Genomic DNA, 25260 nt, shown 5'->3' with positions numbered 1-25260 from the left:
ATGCATCATGTAAATGTTACAGAGCCACTGTTACAGGCCTGCAGAGAGCAGATTGACTTGGTGGGGTAAATTGGTTTGTTGCAGTTGCAGAAAAACCACAAACGAGCGAGTGAAACACAAGCTGACGACAGGCGAGGTCGTGCCGCATGTTCTCGGGTTGGATATGACGCTCAGGTGGAGGGCATGTTTCATGTGAGGCTGCAGATATTTCGCCACCTGTGGGTTTAGAATGACTTCTAGCTCCTCCCACAAACAACAGTAACAGATTACTTTCTCCAGGGAGTAACTAGATGCTGATATACGTGTAGGAGGCTAGCTTTGGTTTCCTTCTAGACCAGTTAAAGGTGAGATCGGTTGAAACTGATAAACTACTCACTCGCTCATTTGTTACATTTTTGGAGAGTTTGTGACTGGATGAGCTTAAAGACGTGAGATTCAAAATCCCAACGATGGAAGAACAAGGAGATTGTTAGCAGACAATGTGATGTTGTTGGTGACCTCAGAGACGCTCACAGGGCCACGCGGACTCTTCGGCTGAACTTTGACCTGCCTTACACACAGTCAGAGGCCTGGGACAACCCGCAGGGATCAAGGAAAACCCGAACGAAGCCGAGGATCAGCTGTCAGCAGAGCCGGGATGACGTGACGTGTGACAAAGCACAAATACATGAGTCCGAATGTTGTCACATAAAACAGGAAGTTCGTGCAGTGTGAACCTGCAGGGTTTGTTCCTGTGGTCGTGACTGAAGTGTGCGTCCGCTGTGAATCGTGTGAACATCCTGTTCTGACGTCCTCGGGTCGGGAAAATCAATTTCATCGCTCTGTCACGACTCGCTTTCTCTTTTCCTGCACATTGGAGCTTCAGCCTTGAGCTGTGTGTGTGTGTGTGTGTGTGTGTGTGTGTGTGTGTGTGTGTGTGTGTGTGTGTGTGTGTGTGTGTGTGTGTGTGTGTGTGCGCGCATATGTCAGAAGCAGAGGACAGAAAGTGTGTGGGTGTTTGTTTTAAACAGAGTGAAAGCACGACTACACCTCTAAAGATGCTTGACATCCATTAGTTCATTCTGTAGCGTCTCACACACAAACACATTTTCGGAGCCGTTCTTGTTCTCCTGTCTCTGCTCACACGTTAGACTTTATTTTTTCTGTAAACGTCATTTCAAAGTTGTCCAGCTGTCTGAGTCTGCACATGAAAACAGCAGGTAGCTGCACCTGAGTCCACGCCGACGCACGTTACAATGCTTACGTTTGAGGTGACTGGAGCTCTCGCAGATTCACTCAGTTCCTTCATTTGTCCTGTGGTGCCTTGTCCAGATTGGCGGGAGAGCGATGGCCGGGAACCCAGGAGGCGGGGCCACATCGAGGCCATGGAGCGTCTCCTGCAGCAGGTCCGAGCGACTCACACGCACTACTGCTGTGGAGGTGAGTGTCGGCGGGCTCGTGGCGGATGGCCTTCACCACAATAAACATTTTTTGTTACGTTTTAATCCTTTAGATGTAACTTTTAACACAACTGTGTTAAAAAGGCGTTTCTGACATCAGTGGGAGTTTGAATCCCACTGATGAAGGGCGATCGTGGCTCAAGAGTTGGGAGGTCGTCTTGTAATCGGAAGGTTGCCGGTTTGAGCCCTGGCTCGGACAGTCTCGGTCGTTGTGTCCTTGGGCAAGACACTTCACCCGTTGCCTACTGGTGGTGGTCAGAGGGCCCGGTGGTGCCAGTGTTCGGCAGCCTCGCCTCTGTCAGTGCGCCCCAGGGTGGCTGTGGCTACATGTAGCTGCCATCACCAGTGTGTGAATGTGTGTGTGAATGGGTGGATGATTGGATATGTAAAGCGCTTTGGGGTCCTTAGGGACGAGTAAAGCACTATATAAATACAGGCCATTTACCTTTTCTTTTTTTTTATTGCTGTAATATCTGCAGAGACACATGTGTGGAGACACAGTCTGCAGACACAAACATGCTCTTCGATCACAACGCAGATTCATTTTTACTGACGCTCTCACGCCTGTCTGAGCGGACCCAGGAAAAACTGTTTATTCACAGACGCAGAGCTTTTTACAAAGAGGGGGAGTCGGGGTTTCAGAGATCCACGGGAGGGAGGGCAGAGGGACACTGGATCATCGATCCACACACCGCGCTTCGTCCACGCTGCCAAACACTCGGGAATCCAGGCAAGAGAAACCAGGACGGGTCCAGGGAATAAACAGGCGAAGAGATCAGAACCAGGTTACAGCGACGCTGACGTGAGGCGTGCAAGCATCCAGCCACGAAACGCTCTGAGCCACCGTTTAAATAGTGGAGAAGCAGGATACCGAGCCGCAGGTGAGGGATTGTTTGCAGGTGCGTGGGCCAGAGGCGGGAGCCCACAGTGAGCTCCGCCCAGACAGGGCGGAGACAGGAGAGAGAGAGAGAGGCAACAAAACCATGTGTCCCGACCGGGCAGACGCAGGGACGTGACACCATCTGACCAGATATCAGTTTATCAGTTTTTTTATTAATCACATCGTCATCGTCACTGCAGGCTGCAGGAGGTTTCAGGCCTTCATCTGTCTCCTCTTCCTCGTCTCATTCACTTAGCTGGATGTTGTCTCAGAAGCAGTTAAACGCTGTAATAACCTGTAATTGAAATGTCAGAACTCAAACTCTCCCCCGTCCTCCTCTCTGACAGATGGAGAGGTGGACGCCTCATTAATCGACTCCAATCGTGTTTGCAGCCCTCTCCAACAAAACTCATTCCTGTGTTTATTCAGCATGGCGTGCGAGCTCTCGCCACATTATCCAGTTGTCAGAGCCGGTTAGCTCGGAGCTCACGCACACAGAGACTTGCTAAAGTCGTCAGGTTCCCTGTGACAGACTCGGAAAAAGGCCAATTTTCCAAATGCGAGTGTGCGAGAGCAGCAGCAGCTGGACAAAAGGCGCTCCGATAAAACGAGCTGTAATTACAGCTTTTAACGAGCAAACAGCAATTTCATGGAGAGATAGAAACCCGAAGCCTTAATTCACCTCGTCAAACCCAACAGAGGAACAACAGCAGCCTGTGAGGAGAGCTCAGCAGAAGATGGTCGTGTAGGCGCCGGGATCACGAAGTTTCCCTCGTCTCTGAGATCCTGAGTAGAGCAGACAAACAACACAGCGAGTCATTAAACATGATGCAGGTTGTTTTGTGGGACTTTCAGGCATGTAAGTTGATTTGTTTGCAGCAATATTAACGTGCTTATAAAAACAGTGAGCGTACCGTTCATGGCCTGCAGGGGGCGACCTTTCGCAGCTGTGACGTGCAGGTAGTTACAGATTCAGGGTTTCACGTGAGCTTCGTGTGTTTCAGACGTCAGTTTGAGCTGAAACACAAACTGAATGAAAATGAACTGACGTGACACTAAACACACAGCTGCACAGATGTTGCTCCTTAAAGTCGTTTAATATGTTAAACCAACATGGTTTTAATAAAAGGCTTTAAAGCACCAGCACACGAGGACGCTGTGACCTACGGTGATGTTGCTGTGTGCTGCTTTTCTGTTGGGAAGGGGTCAGAGGTCACGGGATCGATGATCTGTTTTTCCTCGACGCTCCCTCCACTGTGCATCTGTATCACGGCTCGTTCCCCTGGCGGTCTGCGGCCGGCTCCTGTCGGCTCCACGTCTGACGTCTGTTTACAGGACGGTAATTACGTGATGCTTAATTAGCTGCAGTAAAAGGGGCGCTGCGGTCTGGAGATTGGCATCACTGAGCGGCCAGTCGGCGTCCTCGCGAGGCCAGAGGGAGCGACAGAGGACGCGAGGGAAAGGAGATAAGATTGAGTCAGAGCGGCAGCGTGGGAGAGAAGCTCGACCCCGCTGACCCATAAACAAACATTTAGACTGAAGCTGGAAAAAAAACGCAGTTTTCACTTGTTTTCTTCTTCTCTCGTCTTTTTGTTCAGATGCCTCTAAGCTGCAGAACCCCAGCAGGAAGCAGTCTGTCTCCAGAAGTCTGAAACATCTCTTCAACTCCTCCAACAAGTTTGTAAAGACACTGAAAAGGTCAGAAGCTGCTTCTCCACGACGAGCCTGAGGACGCTCTCGGCTTCACTGTAACCTTCATAGGCTTCCCGTTCTTGTGGCACCAGCATCACGTTCATTGGTTTAGGTGTGGCGGGTGGGAATTCTCGCAGTAGCACCTCCATGTTTTAGTGGAAATATGTGGATCGAGTTCACGTGGGAACCAGCTCAGTCTTGGTGGATATTGCAGGAGTTTTCTTGCAGCCATCCCTTGAGGCGACTTATGTTGTGATTTGGCGCTATATAAATAAAATTGAATTGAATTGAATCCCTCCCATAGACACTGATGCCCTGCTGGTATCAACAGTAGTTCTCTTGGGTGGAATTTCTTGTGGTAGTCCTGCAGTGACATCAGTGGCTCCAACTTGGCGCCTGAGCTTTTCAGGACTGCTGATTTAGTTTCTTGTGTCTTTCTTATTTAAAAGTCTCTGATTGGGGTCAGTGGCGCACACCACAACATAAAGTTGTTTCAGGAAGTTGAAACCACTGATGTCAGCGCGATGACGGACCACAGCAAGAAAGCTGCAGTAGGAAGCAGAGACACAGGAAACAGAATAACAAACATCTTTATCCTAATTTAACTCAGTAAACTCATAAAATGATGGTTTTTCAGACCGAATCTGATTAAACTGTAAAGTGCATCATTAGCATAAGCACGCTAACTCTCCTTTCTATTCACCTGTGCGGACCGCACCATCCTGTGCGTGCAGGGGGATCTACCTGGCGGCTGTGTTCTACCATAAGGACAGTTTACTGGTGACGGCCGAGGAGCAGATCCCCATCGTGGAGGTGGATGACTCGTACAGCAGCTCGCTCATGCAGGACTTCCTGTGGTTCACAAAGGTACGCAAATAAAACCTCATCATCTTCGTCATCATCGTCGTCTGTCCGGCAGCTCTGAATGAGCCCTCTGCTCCTCACACCCTTTCCTCTCATCATGTGTCGTATTTATTTCTGCTGCTGGGTCTCGGCTGTCTTTTATTCCCAGCAGGCAGCTGGTTTGGACATAAATGTCTGAACAGTTCACGTCTTGTTTCAGGGTTTTGGTCTCCCTCCAGCCTCTCTGTACTGCCACACTTCTCTGTTTCTAAAGACCGTGGGTTTGAACCTGCAAACAATGAGTCACGAGGTTCAGCGTAACGAACCGAATCGCTGCAGCGCTACAACCTGCAAGTCTGCTGTAACTGAAGGGCTTCTGTAGGGAAGCTGCCAGTGTGACCAGTGTGACCAGTGTGACCAGTGTGTGCGAGCTGGAGTCATAATGGCTGCTTCAGCCCTCAGCAGCTTTTGCTTGGTTGTAGTAAGAGGGTGGAGGAGGAACGGCAAAGGATTAAAGTGTGTTAATGGACAGTTTTTCACACGCTGTGTCTCTGATGTCAACTTCCTGTTTGTGTGTCTGCAGCTGTCCTGCATGTGGGAGGATGTCCGGTGGCTGAGACAGAGCATGTCGGTGTCCATGTCGTCGTCCTCCACCCTGCAGGCCAGGCACAAGATGCTCACCGCCGCCGGGCAGCTGCAGGTCAGGAAACCGACCAATCAGCTTCAGTGAAATTCACAAACCAAACCTTCAAAGTGACGTCCGACAGGCCGAGCGTGCCCAGAGCCGTCTCAGACCTGTAATCCTGTAATGTTTACCTGCTCCACCCGCAGAACCTCCTGGGAACCCACAACCTGGGCCGGGTCCACTACGAGCCCATCAAGGATCGCCATGGCAACGTGCTGCTGGTGACGATCCGCGACACGGAGAGCCAGCACTCGCTGTTCAGCGGGAAGTGGATGCAGGTGACCAAACTGCAGAGCCAGAGGAAGTCTCTGTCCACACCCGAGGAGCCCTACGCCCTCGACATCCTCATCATCACCATACAGGTGAGGCACAGGCGCGAGTCACCTGACAGGAAGTCCTGAATTTAACCCGTTTCTGTTTCTGCCCTTCAGGACATTTTGGCGTACCAACGGCGCAGCACCCACCGGCTCGCCCCGGGACTCTACTTGGGCTACCTGAAGCTCAGCAGCTCCGTGGACCAGATCAAGGTCCTGGTGTCCCAGCGGACCCCCAACATGCTCTGCCACACCCGCGTACGAGACAACGCCAACGTGTCCAGGTAGGCTTACCTCAGTGCTGAATAACAGCTGCATTGAATGAGGCGAGTGCACGACGAGGGTGGGAGACGGGGTCAGTGCTCTCAGCTGAAGGAGCTGAGAGGAGGAGGGAGGAAGGTTTCCAAGCTGTTTCATGTCAGTGACGTCGCTCGCTCTCAGACTGCGGGGTTGTTGAATGGCGAGCTCTTAGTTTGGTGCTGTTTCCGTGTGAAATGTAGAGCGAACGCTGCTTTGTTCCTGCAGCAGCACACGTGGCTGAAATCAAATGAGGTTCCTCTGCAGGGCGGCTGGGTCGACGTCTGATTAGGACGGCTGCCCGGAGCCTGTGGCGGGTTGGAAAACTGGAAGGGATTTCCTGGTTGATCCAGAACATGCTGGGGGAATACCTCATCTGGCCTGCGAGCACCTTGGAATCGTCCGGGAATATCTGGAAAGTTTTGCTGGCAAAATGGGCGTGTGCAGCTCCCTCATTGGTCTGTCACCCGTGTAACTCGACTTTGGATAAACAGAGGAAGAAACAAAGGAAGGAACTAAAAAGGAAGCAAGTAACAAAGAGACTGAAGAAAAGAAGAAAATGGACCAAGGAAGAAAAACAGGAAGAAGGTAACCAATGAAGAAACAAGTGAAGAAACTTTACAAAGAAATAAAAGAAAAAATAAGAAAAACATGGAAGATGCAAACACAGCAACCAGGAAGGAGGAAAGAAGAATCTAACAAGCTAGGAACGGAAGGAAGCGATGAACAAACCAACGAAGGAGGGAACTAACGATGAAAAGAGGGAACCGACTTGAATCTTGCCGCGTTACCTCGTGAAGCTCCAGCACCAGTTGGTTCCTACTGTGAGCTAAAGTCAGTGTGAGATGTTCGGCGTGTCCTCGCTCGGACTGATCGAGGATCAACATCGTATTCCTGCTCGTTGACTTCCAAGAATATGTGCGAGCTCGGCAGCTCGGCGTGGTCGAAGAATGGAAGAAACGGGAGAGAAAAGAGCTCCTGCTGTGTTTTTGAGTGTGTGAGCCGGCGTGCAGATGAAGCTGGTGTTGATTTGTCGGTTTCGGTTAGCCGAGGCGAGCGGAGACCCCGCCCTGCGGTCCGCAGGAAGTCTCTGACGGCATCAGTGACCCGCCTCTGTCTGTGTGTGCTGTCCAATCAGAGAGGAGTGGGACTGGATCCAGACGCTGGCAGCTGCAGGAGAGAAGGAGGACGACCAGGGGGCGGGGCCCCGGGCAGAAAGTCACGCCCCTTTACTGTACTATGAGCTGCAGACGGCCATCAAGTCCCTGCTGAAACACATCAACCTACCTCTGCACCAGGTACGCACGCCTCAAACAGCACGCGGCTACAGCCATAGTTACTCTGTACTTATATTACTTACAAATACTTACAGGTAGGAACACTCGAACAACATGAGGGTAAACAGCAGGGAAGGTATTGTTTAGGTTTTCTCTGATACCGGTGCCAAACCGGTACTTTTGAAACGGTGCCGGTGCTTAAAGAATGAAGAACATGTTTTTATTTTTAGCCGTCTCTTTTTTTCTGCAACATACAGTCTATAACATACTATTTTTTTTACGTCAGAGTAATACGACATTTTTCACCTGAGTGATGGTGACACCACCGTTGAAAATGGATGGAGATCTTTGACTATGAATTTCGTCCACTTTTTCTTTGGTCATTTTAGCCTTTTTGGCCAGGGTGAAGGGAGCATCTGCCATCAAACAAGAAGACAGCCGCATGTAGCTATGATGATGTTTGCTAGTTCACCTTACGTGCATTAATGTAATAACGTGGTTAGCCTACTCAACGTAAATTACACACGAACAACATTAAGCTACTCACGCAGAGAAGAACCCCTGCTGCTGCATCATCATCCTCATCATTTCTGCTACACTGGCAGGGCTAGGGGCCAGGACTCTCCTCTTCGTGTTTTTGGGGGATGTTGCTAACTCCGGGTCAGATAACAGGCACCACACCGCAGTAGATGCGCTCGGTGTGAGGTCTCGCAGCAAGCTATCAAATACGGTGCATTTCTCGACTTTTAAGAAAACGCTATGCGTCGCCAGGTGTTTCATCAGATTCGAGGTGTTACCTCCTTTGACAGTATCACAGTATCAGCTTAAAGCACTTGTTGCTGCTGAGTTTGCATCTTTTGCTGTGAAGTACAGCCAGACTTTCGCCTTGGGCATTTTTAATCTGAAGCTCTGCTCTAAAAGAACGTACGTGCCTGGACCCGCCTACTATCCTCAGAAACGTAAAATGATTGGCTAGAATCCAAAGTGTGTCACAGCTCAGGCGGAAAAAAAAGAAATGTGCGCTGCTTTTCGGTCTGGTTACTACCGTTTATGTCAGAAGCGGTGCATACCGGTACCCATCCCTAGTAAACAGTCAGGCTTGTACAGGAAACAACAAAGTGATGCAGTAACAGTAATGTGTAGTTGTTTAAGGCAGTGCACGAGTAAATGCTCTTTATTTATATTTTACAGGAACAGAGAGAAATGATTCAGTTTAAAGTACCGTGTAATTACCTGTGCTGCACTTTTCAGGGTGTTAATAATGTGGACGATGTTCAGTTGTTTTACCCACATTGGTGTGATGAGCTCTCCTACAGCAGACACTAAATAAATCCTGCGTGCTTACAGGATATTACAGTGTATATATTACTTACAGTATAATTATTTCCTTTTCCTTTAAAAACCTGTCTTGTTACCTCCTTATGCTCGTGTTCCTGCCTTTAAGTATTTCTACATAAACATAATGACTTAGTAATAAAACCACTGTCAGTTCTTATATTACAGGGGAACTACACCACCCGCCACAGGCTGTGTTACAAAGTTATAACGTAAGCTGCTCCTGCAGGTAACACCTGCAAACATCAGGCTGTAAAATCAGCCTGTAGTCATGTGACAGGTTCTCTAACCTGCAGAGGAAGCGTCTCATTTCAGGCCTGCAGACGACGTTTTACTGGAATCACGTCATTTATTATTATTTTACACGTTAATGATGCTCATTGTAAAGGATTTGACTTTTATTAGCAGACACTGAAGTACAGTGTGTGTGTGTGTGTGTGTGTGTCTGCAGGCCCGTCACTTCCGGCTCTACAGTCAGGAGGTGGTGGAGCTCGGTCACGGCGTCTCCTTCCTGCTGCTGCTGCCCGCCGCCGATGACGTCTGCTCCGCCCCCGGACAGTCCAACCCCTACACCCCGCTGTCGGGGTTCCTCCACCTGCCCCTGCAGATGTTCGAACTCGGTAAGAGCACGCAGCAGCACGTTACATTGGTTTGATGGCACGGTGACTTTCAGGGATGAAACATCGTGGTGGATCTAAAGGTGGAGCAGACGGCTCTGCTGAGAATGAAGCAGCGGCGAGGTTCATGAGCACGGAGATGCCGAGAACGACCCACTGAGGCGTTTTTAAGAGACGGAGACGCTGGGAAACACGGTGAACACGTTAGAAGCTACCGAGCAGAACTTTCAAGACCACGAGCTCAATGGAACGAGACGACTGCAGAAGGCCTGAAGAACGGGGATGTGGAGCGCCATCTCCAGGTTTTAGGAAGTCTAACGTTCCAATCAGGCCGTAACCAGGGAGCGAGCGTGTTGGAGAAACATCACAGAGCAGCAGCTCGGCGGTGCGTTCACATACACCAGCTCTTACAGGAAGTCTTCAGCCGACTGTCCCGCAGCAGCTCTGAGGCGGGCTCTCAGGTTTACGGGCTCGCTGTGCAGACGTGCGGCAGAGCTTTGGGCTTTTATTGTGGCGGGATGAGCAGCACAGACGGCGGCACAGACGCTCGGGTCCGTCTGCAGAGCCGAGCATTATATCAGTCTGCAGCCAATCACACTGAGCAACACTCGCTCTGTGTACGCACTGCTGCTCGCCGCGCCGGCCGAGTCAGACCGCCGCGATGCTTTGAGTGTCCTCTCTCACGTCTCCTTTCCTTTCTCTCCTCAGTGCACTTCTGCACCTACAAAGAGAAGTTCATCAGCCTGTACTGCCGCCTGTCCTCCGTCCTCGACCTGGACGCCCTTATTACCCAGCAGGCACTGCGGGAGGCCATCACTGACGGCGAGGTGGCCACGGCCAAGCAGAGGCACCAGCTCATCCTGGATTACATCCAGGTAACTTTTGGTCGCCTTTAACCTTTTGACCTATAAATTTCCCAGCATGCATTTCACACACTCATCATCACCTTCAGGTTTAAAGTTCTGACGACGAGTTTTCTGATTTGTACCTGAGACGCTGTGGCTCAGGTTTAGTCTTCTTCTCACGCTGGTTCGTCTTTGCTTCCTTCAGCTGTGTCTCTGGTGGGTGGAGCTTCATCCTGAGGAGAGCGTGCTCTGTAACATTCTCATATTTCAGCTCGGCGTGTAAGATGAACAGATACTTGTTGTCCTGGAGCAGGTCAGCGGCTCTCTGTTTGCTAGTTCATGGAAATGTGAGGCTAACCAGGCTGTGAAACATTCAGGGAAGAATTTTCTGAAAGATGTGGGAAAATTCCTGAAATGAACGTGTGAAACTCAAACACTGCTGTGAGTCAGCTGACCTCAGATTAAAACGCCCTTCAGGCTCGTAAACGTCTCCGCTGCAGGAACGTTAATCGCCCGGCAGCTCATCACACAGCCTTCGTGTAATAGATCTCGTTTTCTCTATGATTTTATTTCAGTTTTTCTCTGAGAAGCAAACAAACTGAAAGCAGACGAGTCTGTGATCGATCTGACACGTTTATGGAGGCAACAAAGAGTCGGTGCTGTTAAACAGTTTGTTTCTCTGCTCTTGGAAAGCTCGCCGCCGCCGCCATCAACGGAGCGCAAAACCACAAGAGCTGGCTCCGATCGCAGCGCTGCCAGAGCGTGTCAGGCCGTCGTCTCGCTCTCCGGCTGTCATCTGAACGCTCGGGGGGAAAAGTAGACGACCACAAAATGCTCGGAAACTAAAAGCAGTCAGAGCGCGTGGAGGGGTGGAGCTTCCGTCAGGCGTCCTGAGGACAGTCATCACTTTAACTGTGAACGGTCCAAAACTTAATGTTCATCTCTCAGAAACAGAGCACATCTGAGACAACAGCTGGTTTCAACATGTAATCGCTGCCACGCTATCACGTACACACACGTTACAGGAGTGACTGATTTATTACATATTTATAAACGTTCACACACTGAGTCTGATTGGACAGTTAGTTTAGGCTCAGCTGCAGCGATGGCGAGCAGATCGATCGCAGTTCCTGTTGCTCGTCCGTCTTCGGCTCTCTCAGTCAGCTCTTCAGTGAACCCGTATCGCTGGTCTTCATCAGGACGTTTCTGTTTCAGGAAGCAGGTTTGGCTCAGCAGGAAACACAAGCGCCCAGACGGGCGTCGCTGCGGTAACCGGACACAGATGCTGAGGGAAGCGACGCTGAGCAGAGTGCGGCGTATCTGCCTGCGTCGCTCTTGGTGTGACATCATGAAGCTGCAGATGGAAACTTCATCTTCAGCTCGGGAAGCTCGTCACCGCACAGCTCTCTCCCTGAAGCTCCACGCCACCCCGATCGGCGTGAAACCTCCAGCATCTTATCTGCAGTGCAACGGCTTCGAACTGACTTCTTCTTACTGCCGTGCAGCTTTACAGATGTGCGAGCAGATTCATCATCACGACCAACTTAAGAGGATTTGTGGGGCTCAACAACTTTCCCGTCTGAACGCAGGAAGACTTTTTCTTATGTTTCTTTAAATGTAGTAAAACTGGACCTGATGGCTGTGATGGCTCAGCCCAGTCTGTCCCACTGTTACTGCAGAAAGACAGCTCCAGCTTATACGTGCTGAGTTTGTGTCGCGGTAATCACACACGGGCGTGGCCCAAAGCACTGAGACTCGCTTCCACATGGACTCCAGAGCGGTTTAAAGGTGAGAACGTGATCCGATCCATCCAGGTGTGCGCTGCAAGTCTGAGCTAAGTGCCTTCAACGACACTGTGAGCGAGCTCCAGGTGACACGGGGAGGAAAACTCGCCTTCAACAGGAAGAAACCTCCAACAGAACCAGGCTCAGGGTTTAGGGCCAATCAGCAACTGAACCGGCTCACCTGGTTTAGTTTTCTGTGCGTGACAAACCGAACCCATCCAAAGATACGGAGCAGAGGAAAGACAGAGCAATGAAACAAACCAATCAGAAACTGACATCATCTGTCCAGAGACAGTAAACCAATCAGAAGCCTTTATTTGTAGGACGTTGACATCTTTTGTGTACCTGCTGCGGGGCGCGCTGGCTCAGGTGCGACTTTTGTTGTCGAAGGATTCGTCATTTCTTTGGCGCGTTGTGTTTAGATTTGACGATGAGAAGCTGCAGATGAGCCGCGGACTCGCGCTGCGTCGCTTCATTTCCTGTGGACGCGGCGCAGGGCTGATGTAATGGCTCACATCGATCCGGGTTCAGCAGCAGCTCTTTGTAAACGCTCGGCAGAGACGTGCCGCCGCGCTCTGTGGGACGAGCAGGAATCTCCTTCGTGTTTTCCTCGCAGCAGACTCGCCGCATTCTTTCCAGTCGAGTCATCGCCGCTGTCCGTCTCCCCACCGTGTGTGTCGGCGGTCGGCTGACTCTGCGAGGACCGCGGTGGGCCTCGGCCTCTCTGACAGCAGGCTAATTACTGCTGATCACACTTTACTGCCGTCCAAAGAAAACATGTTTTTCACTGTTTCCAGATCAGATCACATCAGCAGTTTAACCACTTATGAAGAAATCCTGTCACTTATGTATAACACGCGCTGGGATGACCTCACTAATGTGCACAATACAAAACAGAGAACTCCACAGTAATATGTCACTAAACGGGACGACGCTGTATAATAATCTTTGTTTGTTTTGGACTGTTTCAGACAAGTATTCGTAATAAGCTGTGACGATCCCACTGAGAGCCCACAGATGAAAGTCTCATGAGGCCATTTTCTCTTTAAAGTGGTCGTTTTTACGTCTTTTCCACTGGAACAGCACAAACTAACTACAAGCTGATGGATTCAAACTTTCTGTTTCTGGGCTGAACTGCAAAGTATTTGTATAAAGTGTTTTTAACCTTCCAGCCAAATTAGACTTTACCGAGTGGACGTGGATCTGGCATATAATTGTTCTCCGTGTCTTCATCATATGTTGCATCCTAAACAACGTGCAGGAAACACCTGAGACCTGAATGTTGCTGTTAGGAGTGTTACACAGGAACGCTGAGGTGCTGACAGTGTGGATGCATGACTCCAGAGCCAGTGGGTAGAACGTTGTGCTGTGGAAGCGTCACCATAGAGGCGGGTGGTGGTCAGATCAGTGGGATCGATAAGCAGGCGGAGCTACTCTGCAGGACCAATAGGATGAAGAGTACAGCCGATTAGACTAAAGCTGATTGTGACATCAGCTGATCGCTTTTTGATTTGCCTCCTTTCGTTCCACCCGAGGCACATGTTGACTTTACCTTCGTGCACAGAGCGTGCACGCCACAGAAAAACTGTCACTCGTGTTTGTTCGATAGTGTCAGAGGAGGAGCCTGTGACTGACTCCTGTTCATAAAGTTCCACTTCCACAGCTGAGCTCAAAAGTCCCGTTAAATACATGAATGTAGTTTTCAGCATCAGTAATGTTGTTATGACAGAAAGAAGCCCAGTAAGATCTCTCACAGTAGAACCAAACTCTTCATAATCAGGCTTCAGTCATCACAGTGGTTATCGCCTGATGCCATAGACGAGTAGATCATCAGAAAAGCTCTCTGGTATTTGAGTAAAGCTGTAACTCCTGCTGTGCTCCATGCAGCCCCCATCGAGCTTTTTGAGGGCTAAACTTGTTTTTTCTGCGTCTCTGTAGCAACTGGACGAGATGCGGCGGGACCTTCGCTGGATTACGGACGCCCTACAATACGCACGCTACAAGCAGCCTCGAGGCGGCGTGCCCATCACCTGCTTGGTGGATGCCAGCGTTCCTGAGAGTGACTCCGGTCAACAGAAGACAGACTCCACTTCCTCAAACATGGACTACCTGCCCACACCGTCTCCTTCCCCAGAGCTCCGCCGGAGGAAAGCCATCAGCGGTGAGGCATCGCTCAACAAATTAAACTTCAGGAAAACAAGAAGCACTCAAAGCTAACGTTAATCCTCTGTCATCTAGAGTCGCTGCCGGGCTCAGATGAAGATGCATCCTCGGAGGTGTTCCTGCCCACAGACAGCGACTATGACTCCAGCGATGCCCTGAGCCCCCGTGACCTGGATCTGCTCTATTCTCCGGGCCAGGATCTGTCCCAGCAGGCACTGCGCTTGCTGGGCGGCAGCGCCCCGGACGTGCTCCAAATCAACGAGCTCCGGTGATTAGTGCGCTTTCTTTAACCCTGCACGTCTTCGTGTGCGTGCACTGATCACTTCAGGCTGTAGATCAGAGTCAGTCCACAGCGCAGCGCTGTTACCTTCGGCCTGCACTGGGGTGCTTCAGCACCTGACTAGGATGCGCCCTGCACACCTGGTATCACCTCGCAGGCCCACCCTCAGAGTCACATGACGTTTTTTGTTTTCATCTGAAGTGAATCGTTTTCATTTCTTTAGATTTTAGCTTCTTTGAGTTGTTGAGCATCAGTATCAATCCTCCAGCAGGTCCTCCATGTTGTTTGGGTAATCTGATTACTTTCCTCATGGTTTCCACTCAGGTATAGCGTGTGCCCGGCTAAAGACCTCCCCCTCTCCCCCGTGGTGAAGGATCCTAAGGATGCTCCCCTCTCCTCACCTCTCCTCCCTCGCTCGCCCTCTCGCTCTCGAACCCTGCCCACCTCCACCTCCCTCCCCCTCTCCCCCAGGTTCTCCAAAGATCTTCCCCTGTCCCCGGCTCTGTTTGACACCACCCGGACTCTGGAGGGCCTCTCGCTCTCAAAGAGCCACCACGAGGGCCCCCCCCTCCTCCGGACCCTCGCCAACCCACCCGCCAAACGTAAGATCCTGTCCAGGAGCCACCGCGGGCAGTACTTCAGTGGGCCCCAGCGCTGGCTCAGGGGCCACAGCGGGGAGAGTCACACCGGATCGTTGTCAGAGGGAATCTACACCAAGCAGCTCGACCCCGACCTGCCCCTGCCGGGGGACCTGCCCTCCCCGGATGGCACCACCTATGTCAGCCACGCCTCCTGTGTCCTGGAGAGCCGCAAAACCCGACATCGGGAGCCGCGACCGCACATTCGCAGGATATTCGTTGAGCCCTGCAAAGAGCTGTCACCAGGCCACGAGAGGAGGGGGTGGGAGGAGGAGGAGCAGGGGGCAGTGGTGATGGAGAAGGTGAGGGCCGCAGGCGTGTCGGTGGTCGTGGAAGGGGAGGAGCCAGAGGGAGCCACCGCCCAGGAGGTGGACTCGGATGACCAAACCAACTCCCAGGTGTCGGAGATCCTCAGCAGCACGCTTTAAGGAAGAAGTTCTTCAGACATATGTAGGTACTACCAAAACCAACAAGGCATGATGTCACTTCCTGTTCTCTACTTAAGCAGATTTTCATGATTCATAATTCATAATAATCCTTCTTTATCTGGTAGTCTGCATTCCAACCTCTGTCTGAAACAAGCTGTTTTAGCTCCTCCCCTTTTAAGCAAACACTCTTCTGATTGGTTTCCTCTCACAAACAGAAGGTCTAAACAGTAGGTGGGCGGGGCCATGTAACTGCAGTGTTTAGATTACTGCACTGAGCTCATTATTGGAAACTTTGGTCACGATCAGTATAAACATTCAATACTGGAACAGTCGACAGTTGTGAGAAACTATTTGTTTATACTGTTGACCTGAGGAGTCGCCCCCTGCTGGACATTAGAAAGAATGCAGGTTTCAGATCCATCATTATTCACAGTATCTCAGCTAACTATTCCCCGCCCTTCCTTTTTTTACCACAGTGGTGATTGGCCGGGTGTGTTGCTGACGAGCTGCCCTCCGACCTCCGCAGATTGTAAACTCAACTAAAGTTGCTGGTTCAACTCTGCCACGCCTCAGAACCCATGGCATCGACTGTTACCCAGGAAAAAAAGTCAATGCAACGACAAACCAAGCACTGCTTCTCCGACCAGGAACTTTGCACAAGACTCTGCATGTCGACCAACAAAAAGAAAAGAAAAAAAGGTGGTTTGATTGATTGTTGCGCTTAAGAAAAAATCCCCAGTTTAGAGTTATTTTTTGGACCCCGTCCTCAGAGCATGGATACCCACCCTCGACTTGAATGTACGGTTCAGCCTGTTTGTTCGTGGCCGCCTGTGACGATCCAATCCCGTCTTTCAATCACTGTTGTTCTGAGCTGCTCCTGTGTGCTGTCCTGGTGTTAAAAAGAAGAAAATATATATAAATATATTAATCGCTGAGTGTTGAGCACGGAAACGGCCTCAGTCACTAAACAAAGACCACTAAAACCTTAAAACATGAAGTATTTTTATATTTTCAGGTTTAAAGACCAACTATTTTACCTGGAATGTGGATGACTAGTCGGAGCTGTATTTTGTTGGCATGAAGTAGTCTGTGGTGTTGTTTTTGTTTGTTTTAATCTTTGACTGAAGCTTTACGTCCATTTTGTGCTTCCTTTCTCGTTCGGCATGATGATGTCAGGGAGTCTGTGGGTTCCGGTTTAGCCTTCGCCGTGTGGTCAGACCTGACGGTGTTTGTGCTGTCTTTGTTGACTTCTTGTTCAGCTTCTTCCACGATGGCGGTGTTTTCTCTTCTGTTTTTTTCTTTTTTACTTAAAACTTGCAGCAGCTCCATCTGTGTTGTAGAGAAGTGATGTAGAGTGGAGAGCGGTTTGAACATGCACAGATTCTTAACGTATGCACAGTATTTTAAAAGTGCATTTTTAACGTTTGCACATAGCGATTATGGAATTAAAGCTAATTAAATATTTGATTAAATTGGGCATTAACTCTGGCAGTTTCTACCACAGTGACTGTACAAAGGTCAGTTTAATGTCCTACAAAGGGTTGACGATAAGGCGTCAGCTTACAGGTTTGATTCTGTCTCCAGATGATCTTTAGTGATGTCTGAAGATTTCAGCTTTACAACCAGACGCGCAATAAATGTACCAACACGTTTCTGCTGCAGCTGTCTCGTTAGCACAGCTCATGGTGTAGTTAAATCATTTGTTAGTTTTCATACTGAGAGTTACAGAGAAGATCGTTACCAAAATCATGTCCGTGCTAAAGGTTATCGCCAATATCTGAACGGAAGCTGAAGTCATTTAAAAATCAGGATTATTGAGGTTTCTCGCGTGATGTCATGAACACGTCGTCTGCCGTGGGCGAGATGCAACCACCATGGTTACTATGGAAATGTGTATTCCCGAACTGATTGGCCTTGGTTCCTGAGGTCTTTGGTTGAAATGGGTTGCCAAGACGGTGGAACACCAAAAACGTCTTAGCGATCACTTGTTGCTCACAGGTTGTCTGTAGTTTTTCATGTTTGCTAACTGTTAGCCCGGCTGTAGTAAAACTTGAAAAAGTGCGATGTGAACCAGAAATGATGGAGAAGGTTTGTGTCATACTTTGGACGGTGTTTGTTTTCAGGTCTGTTTCTTCCATTCGGACTAAGACCGCAGCAACATGTTAGGAACCAAAGTCATCACAAGGAACTTTGGACAGTTGGAGAATGCACATTTTCCTTAGCAAGGGTTAGTTACCACTGATCGGGCCGTAGACCTGCGTGGCTGACACTTTAGTAATCATTTACCCCTCGCAACTGGTCTGGAAATGATCAGGAAACAACCGGTGGATGGCAGATGGTTTCAGACTGGTCTCAAGTCTTATAATTATCTACGCTGACTCCATGATTGTCATGTGTCTACAGTGGTGAACAAGTCACATGGTTAAACCTCAGTAACCTGTCATTTCATAGGCTAAAGTTCCCTAAAAAATCCAAAGAACGTCATGTTTATCTTTTGGCTCCACATGACGACAAAACGAACGCTCATGTTAGAGCACTAGCTAGCATTAGCCAGAGGAAACACCAGTTTTATGTAACGAACATAGGTTAGCCAAACAGGACTATCAGATAATTTTACGATCTATCCACTATTTTAACGCATTCAATTTAGTTACTTAAGCTAGCTAAACTAACTAGGACCGCTTGCCAATGTTATTGTGGGCGAAAACTGTGAATCCTAATTAGCCAGCTAGCAAAATTATCATTATTAAGTCTAAGACGATTGAGTTGAAGCAAAAGCATTAAATTAAAAGATGTGGTAATGTAGAGGGATTAAAGGCAGGGCGGTTAGCCAGCTAGCTGTAACGTCACACCGGCTATTCAGTGGAGTTCAAACATTTACAGCATTTTCTGTCAGTACTAACAAAGGTTTCCTGGATCTGCCAACAGTTCTGAAGCTTGACACGAGACATGATTTTGGTATCGAACATCTGACTGTCAGCATTAGGCTACGTCCTCATATACACGGGTATTTTTTAAAGCAAGGATTTCTTTTTGAAAAATATCAAGAGCGTGCCAGCAGGTGGCGATATAAGCCTCACTGCATAAAAATGCTGGCAGCTCAAAAGACTATAAACAATAAATGTTTACTTTGGGACCAAAAGGCCCAGAAAAAGTCACATTAACTAAATGCCTGTGTACATGTGGACAGGACCTTAAGCTAAACCAGTTTATAACGATTTAAATTTTGTTTTTGTACCTGTGGCCATCACATCTTCTGATTATGTACAAGCAAAATTAATAAAGACTGATCGTAGTCATTCGATGAGTATTTGACCCGAAAATTCAACCCACCGCGTGTCGTACTGTGAATTTCGATAGTTCTACAAAAAGTCATGTTTGTGTTTAGCTGTCGACGTTCACGTTAAACGGCTATTCTAGTTTTAGTTTCCTTGTGTACGAGTACAAGATGACGCCAGCTAACGTTACATTAGAAATGTCATTTCCATCCATACCTCATCAAACTCAAAAACACTGCAAATGGGGAACACCGTAAAAAGTTTCCGTCAACATTTCTTTATTTGAATTTAATGCTTGAATTGAAAACATGAAAGCTGGATGGAAACTTGACTGATGACTACAAAGGTGTTGGCTACAGCTATGGAAATAAAAGTTGTAATAAACAGCAGGAAGGAGACAGTTTCACTTCATTAGAGTAATGAAAGCAGCAGCCGGGTGACTCGCTCCACAGTAAGTTGAGTTTATTGATTTTGAGGCTCCTGTTTGTCTCACAAAGGCTTTTATTCTGAAAGGCTGAACGCCTAAACTTTGTTTGTTTTTATTGATTTCACTCTGTCTTCATGTTTTCTTTCTGCTGTTTTTATCACGTCTGGTATTTTGTCGTGATGTGCGGACTCAGAAACGCCGAGTCGACCTTCTGTTTGTATATTTCTGGATCACCTCCATTTATCTAAAAATGCCTTTTGCGTTCACTTTGATGCCACTTTATTTATTCGCAGCAGACGTTGATGACGTGTTTTTTATGGACTGCTTTACAAAAAGTGTTCATGCATTTTGACATTTTGCAACCTCACAGGAATGGATGTATTTTACCAGCTGAAATAAACTCATGTTGATGTCGTGCACTTCAACCTGCCACCTGCTGTTTGTGAGGTTTGTGCGCTGTGCCTGTGGCATTCTGGGTAAACAACACTCTTTATTCCTTAGGTGGTGTGTTCAGTCACAGCTTTGCTTCAGAAAGCTCGGGTTTAAGGCAGCTGCAGTCTGGATTAGGTCTGGTTTAATGGTGACTCTAAATCGGGTTTTATACTGGCTGCCATCGGGCTTAATGTAAGTGTAATTAAATTTTTCAATAATTTAGACATGATAACAGCTTAATGTCAGCGTTCAATCTGAATTAAAGCTTAACTTTAAATCAGGTCTAACCTGAGCTTTAAGTAAAAGTTTAATCCAGGCTCTAAACCACATTTAAAACTGGTTTTAAATCTTCATACAACCTCAAATTGGATTTAAGTGTCTTAAAGGAGGCTTTAATTCAGGTTTAATGTCAGCTTTCAACCGTATTTAATTCTGGCTTCAAATTAGATTCATGTCTTGCTGTGAACCAGGTTTAGCTCTGATTAGAAGGGATTTATTGTCTCTGCAAAATCTGAATCACAGGTCAGAACAAAGGATGACAGAGTCTGGCACAGCGCGAGGAAGCATGAACACAGTTTCACGTTTCTGAGCTCAGAGTATTAAACTGTAGAACAGTAAAAAGCCACCGAGCGTCACTGTGGACGGTGTTTGTGGTCTCTCGGAGGTCAGCCCGTAGGTGTTGGAGGAATCGGCCGAGCTCCTGAGCTGCACGCCGGGCGGCTGCGGTCACAGGACGCCGTGTGGGAGGGTGTGAACCAGCTGGAATCTCACACCACCGCTGGGAGGGAGTTTTCCAGCTGGAGCTCCCGGAGCATTCAGGAGCGTCGGTCCAAGCCACAGGATCGCCGCTCTGCAGGCAGGACGGTCCAGCAGCTCAGACTGCGAGCTGAGCAGACGTCAGGCCTTCATTCAGTTTCACCACAGCTGTCACGAGTTGCTTAGAGGATCCACTCGCAGGACTCCTGGGTAGCGTTCAAACAGAGATAGTTTATTTACAGATCTTCACCAAGTGTATGTACAGACGGTGCGAGGTTAGTGCTATATACAAGACGTGAGGGGCAGGGCTCCAGGGAAAACGGGGAAATCACACACGCGCTCAGAACAGCCTCTCTCCACTCCGCTAGCGACCTGTCACTCCTTCCACACTCCACACGGGGAAACACGGGGATGGGTCCGGGGAATCTGGGAACACGTTAAGTCTCTGGGACAGAGGCACGGGAAACTTGAGCTAGGTGTGTACTGACAAGAGCCTTCACAACAATCCAGCATTGAACAGCTGATCTCCTCCTAATATACCAGCTGGTCTGATGAGGCCCAGGTGTTCCCAATCCAGGAAGGCGTGGACCGAGGGCGTGAAGCCGCCATGAGTTCCGCCCCAGCAAAACAGGGGAGAGGAAAAAGAGAAGAGAAGGGGGGCTAAGAGTGAAGAGATGCTGATCTTGCCGATCCCGCAGGTCGTGACAACAGCTCCATGTTTCTGACAGTGGAGCAGAATGTTTCAGTGAAATTAGAGAACAAGTGTCCGTTTCATCGCAGCGCCTGCTGTTACCGACGCTTGGTGGAAACGTTATTATGGTCTGAAACAGGCGCCGTGGAGGGACGACGTCCTGTCCCGAACCCGTCACTGACCAGTGTTTGAGGGCAAAATCGCTAAAGGACGCCGATGCTTTGACATGCTATGATTCATGAAAACTAAAACAAAATGTGTGGATTCAATTTAACTTCATTTATTTAACAGCTGTTCACAACAGGCCTGCAGGTGCTTTAAGGTGGAAAGCAAAGGCTCTGCAGTAATGAAGCCATGCGCCTGCTGTAGTTTTAAATGACGAAGCAGGTGGAGATCATTTTCAGCTCGTTCACTTCCAGTCACTCATGACTCTCCACGTAAACGCCCCCTGCTGCACTCCGGCTGAAGTGCAACCACTTCCTGTCCGACTACGGGAACTCGAACGGCGGCTCTGTCCTCGGCCTCTGACGCCGACCCTCGAGAACACTCGGTCCTCTTTAAGCCGCCTCTGTAATGTTGAAGTGTATTGTTTTGTATTTGAATCTGTTTTTCCTTTCAAAGTCTCCTATATGAGCAGATGTTGCGACTGATGTGAACGTGCTGTAATAATCCTTCTGTTTCCTGCTTTTCCATCAAACTCCCACTTCTGGAGTTCACTCTTCTCGGTGTCCTCGAGGCTTTTGGGGTAAAAACATCACGTCACCTTCTCATTCACTTATCATCAAAAGCCTCGTAGTGCCATTAGCATTCTCCATAGTTTCCATTTAGCCGCTGTGTTCCTCCCTCGTCTTTCCACTACAGACAGATCCACATGTTCTGAATCACGTTTTCCTTTGATTTTCCGAAGCCGGGCTGCGATATGGCCCAGCGCAGTGGATCAGTGGGTTTCCAGCCTTTAGTCGGGACTCCTGCAGGTCCTAACTGCTCCTCTGATGTTCAAATATAACGTTAGCGTAATCTTAATAACGAATCAAAGGGCCTCCCAGGATGAAGGAGAAACAGGCCGGCTGCTTCGTCCGTGACCCGGCCAGATAAAACCGGGAGCGGGGAGCTGTTGTTTGTTGTTGGTGTAATTCTGGCTTTGATGGTGAGATGACCAGGGCAATTTGGACGGTCCATTTGGGCGCGAAGGCTTCAAGGTGGCGGGATCAGGTCAAGCGCAAAAAAACAGACACGAAACGGGCCGTTATCAGAGGTTTCAGCCCCGCCCTCCCACCGCCAGAATTATTGTTTCAAAGAAGCTGAACCCCGGACACACGAGTCGAAGCACAGACGTGCAAACAGATGTTTTTCTGATCGCTTTAAAGCAGAACACACTGAATAAATTTACCTGTTAAATCTCCTCAATTTCCCCAATAAATCCTGACTGATGCGTCAATAAAAGCACGAGTGCGTGTTTGGCTTCAAAGTGAAAGCAGGAGGACGGAAACGGTCTCAAAGGTCCATTTTCCACGTTTCCACAATCACAGAGAAGACCAAGGACGCGACTCCCATCACGTCAGCAACAACAACAACAGCTCGAGCTGCAGAATGAATGAAAACTGCTCTGCCGGGATTCAAAGTTCAGGTTTTTACACCTGAGTTTAAAATAATCGGACGAGTTTTTTTAGGTTCTTCAGGATGTTTGGCCTCCTTTTATCCAAAAGGATAAAAATACAATTTCAGAGTCGGTCACATCAACAGCCACCTAAATTCGTTTTATAGGGTTAAAGACGCTTCAGTAATACAGAGAAACTATCAAACACTCGGCGACAGTGGGAAAGAAAAACTCGAGCACTGCTCTTCACCAGGTTTGCTCAAAACATCACCAGATACATGAAGAAAGATCTGGAGTTAAATCCTCCTCATGCTGTGGGGCAGGTTAGCAGAGGTTAAAATATTTGCACTGTGATGAGTTTAAAGACCCGAGGATTTCATCATTTCGTGATTTGATTCATGCTCTCAGCCATGAACGGTGAAGTCGCTGTGAGGGTTAGCTCCCTGAGCGCTGACGCCGGCATGACAGCCGACGCAACGACAAACCATTTTACGACTTTCTCGATCTGGACGCGTCAGTAATGCTCTTATTTGGGACATGAAGGAGTGAAGCTGTCGTCTGAGCTGATGTTTGAACCAAATGTGTTTTTTTTCACCAGATGTGAAGCTCAGACGGTTCCTCAGAGCTCGCCGGTGCCTTTCCCTCCGACCTGAAAGGTGCTTGAGGTGCTCTGCATCCATCGCAGCGTGGACTCAAGTCCCCCGGGGCTCCTCTGTGGACCCCGATGTGGAAGCGAGGGATAAAAGGTTTACAAAGAGAGGCAGTCTTATCTTATCTCACTGCCGCTGACTTCCTCCCCACACAGATATGACAGTTTAATGGCGCCCGTCACATGCTGCCACCGGCCACAAAATTACCCAAAATTCAGCAGGAGCCGGAGGTGGGAGGGCGGCAGGGGTCACAAAGAAAACCTCGACTGTTTAGGGAACCTTGCAGAGCTGGACGTGGATAAAAACCATAAATCAACATCTTTGTCATCCATCAGGATCTTCAGAGTCACAGTTTGAACTCAGCATCTTTCCACCTGCACAATCAGGTTTATTCTGTCCACAGCTGCAGTCTCTGAGTATTACACAGTATCTAGTGATCATTCGTGTGGTGTGAACGATCAGCTGTATGTAAGACATTTATTTTTGTCCTGTTTGGAGGTCTCTTTCTAAAACACCTGATATGTACATGAGAATAATAACTTTATGAATTCAGAAATCACCTTTCAAAGCGAAGTTTATGAAGTGAAGCTGGAGGTTCAGTGTCAGGTTTACAGAGTCGGTAACGATGAAGCTGACAGCGGAAATAAAACAGCATGAAACAAAAACATTCATAGAAGCACACCTGCTGCCTCGTCACCAGCAGGTAAGGAGGCAGAAATAAATGGAGCGCTGCTTTAAGCCTCCTGGGCTGCGTTCATTAAAGAGGCGTGTCTGAAGCCTGTCACATGAGTCCCAGCGAGCTGTTGGCTTACAGGTGTCCACGCTGCTTCCTGTTGGGAATCCTGGCAGGAAGTAGTGCTCCACGCTGCTTGACCTGAAGACTCCGTCAGGCTGGCGATCGCAGAGCTCTCACCGCACCACTTCAGCTTCCGCCTGATGTCCACTCTGACTTCACGACCCTTCCTCACATTTTCAGGCTGAGGGGACTGACGAGGGTCTGCTGCACGTCGTCACCGGCAGTAATGAATGTGACAAAAGACATAAACATGAAGACATAAAGAAGATGTTAATCTGAATGAACCTTCTGGAACAAATGTCCTGCTTTATATAAACAACAGTAAAAACGGGGTTTCCTGAGGACAGCAGCAGGAGGTGCTCACTGAACAGGTTTGTGAGGAGTGACAGCAAGAGAAAGAAACTGATATTAACAGAGTTTACAGATTTGGGACAGCTGCTGTTCTGCAGTTCTGTGCATGTTTTGAAATTTACAATGTGTTATATCTATATCTATATATATAATAATGTGTGCCCTGTCAGTGCGCCCCAGGGCAGCTGTGGCTACAGTGTAGCTGCCGTCACCAGTGTGTGAATGGGTGGATGACTGGATGTAGTATAAAGGGCTTTGGGGTCCTGAGGGACTGAGTAAAGCGCTATACAAATGCAGGCCATTTACCATTTATATTTATTATATTTCTTAAATGCAAATCTATTTATTTGCATTTACTAAACAAGGTAAACAGTTGATTTAACAGGTAAATGTCAAATCAAAAGCGACATTTGACCCCTCAAGGTTCAGGTTCAGGGTGCAGATGAGTCCACATCCTGTGCAAAGCCTCTTCCAGATGTTTGTGTAGCTGCTCTGTAATGATTCAACTGATCTGCAAAAACTACAGGAATTAACCTCTAAAATATTTACATAGAAAATATTGGAGTGAAAGCAGAAAGTAGCAGAGTAACTGGCAGTAAATGTACTGAGTTACATTCCTTTCAAAGCTGTGGGGGGGGGGGGCACCTCAGCTAAATACACCCCTGCAGCCAAGTGGCATGTGAGTACTTCCACAGTACTTTGGAGTATTTGTACCACTCGCGCTTTTACTTCATGTCTGTGCTGACTTTATGAGCTCACCGTCAT

General features: G+C 48.6%; 1 protein-coding gene across 3 annotated transcripts in view; it reads left to right on the top strand.

Annotated features, from left to right (window-relative positions):
- Positions 1–19629, top strand: part of ankfn1a (ankyrin repeat and fibronectin type III domain containing 1a) — a 110653-nt gene extending 91024 nt beyond the window's left edge. For 2 of the 3 annotated variants that reach the window (XM_085417304.1, XM_085417302.1), the window contains exons 14-26: positions 1312–1419; positions 3918–4017; positions 4746–4878; positions 5438–5554; positions 5686–5901; positions 5971–6137; positions 7289–7448; positions 9214–9382; positions 10088–10254; positions 13947–14169; positions 14247–14439; positions 14776–15543; positions 15994–19629. In XM_085417304.1, coding sequence (XP_085273430.1) covers positions 1312–1419; positions 3918–4017; positions 4746–4878; positions 5438–5554; positions 5686–5901; positions 5971–6137; positions 7289–7448; positions 9214–9382; positions 10088–10254; positions 13947–14169; positions 14247–14439; positions 14776–15517 — 2495 coding nt within the window. In that variant the 3' untranslated portion in view covers positions 15518–15543; positions 15994–19629. The remainder of the gene's footprint in view (positions 1–1311; positions 1420–3917; positions 4018–4745; positions 4879–5437; positions 5555–5685; positions 5902–5970; positions 6138–7288; positions 7449–9213; positions 9383–10087; positions 10255–13946; positions 14170–14246; positions 14440–14775; positions 15544–15993) is intronic. The other variant, XM_085417303.1, reaches the window with a different exon arrangement.
- Positions 19630–25260: the final 5631 nt, after the last annotated feature.

Source organism: Rhamphochromis longiceps, linkage group LG8 (genome assembly GCF_057381845.1).
Source record: "Rhamphochromis longiceps isolate RC_006_pf linkage group LG8, R_longiceps_female_GT1.1, whole genome shotgun sequence".
NCBI lineage: Eukaryota > Metazoa > Chordata > Actinopteri > Cichliformes > Cichlidae > Rhamphochromis > Rhamphochromis longiceps.
Note: the sequence above shows the minus strand (reverse complement) of the source record. Positions and strands in the feature narration are given on the sequence as shown.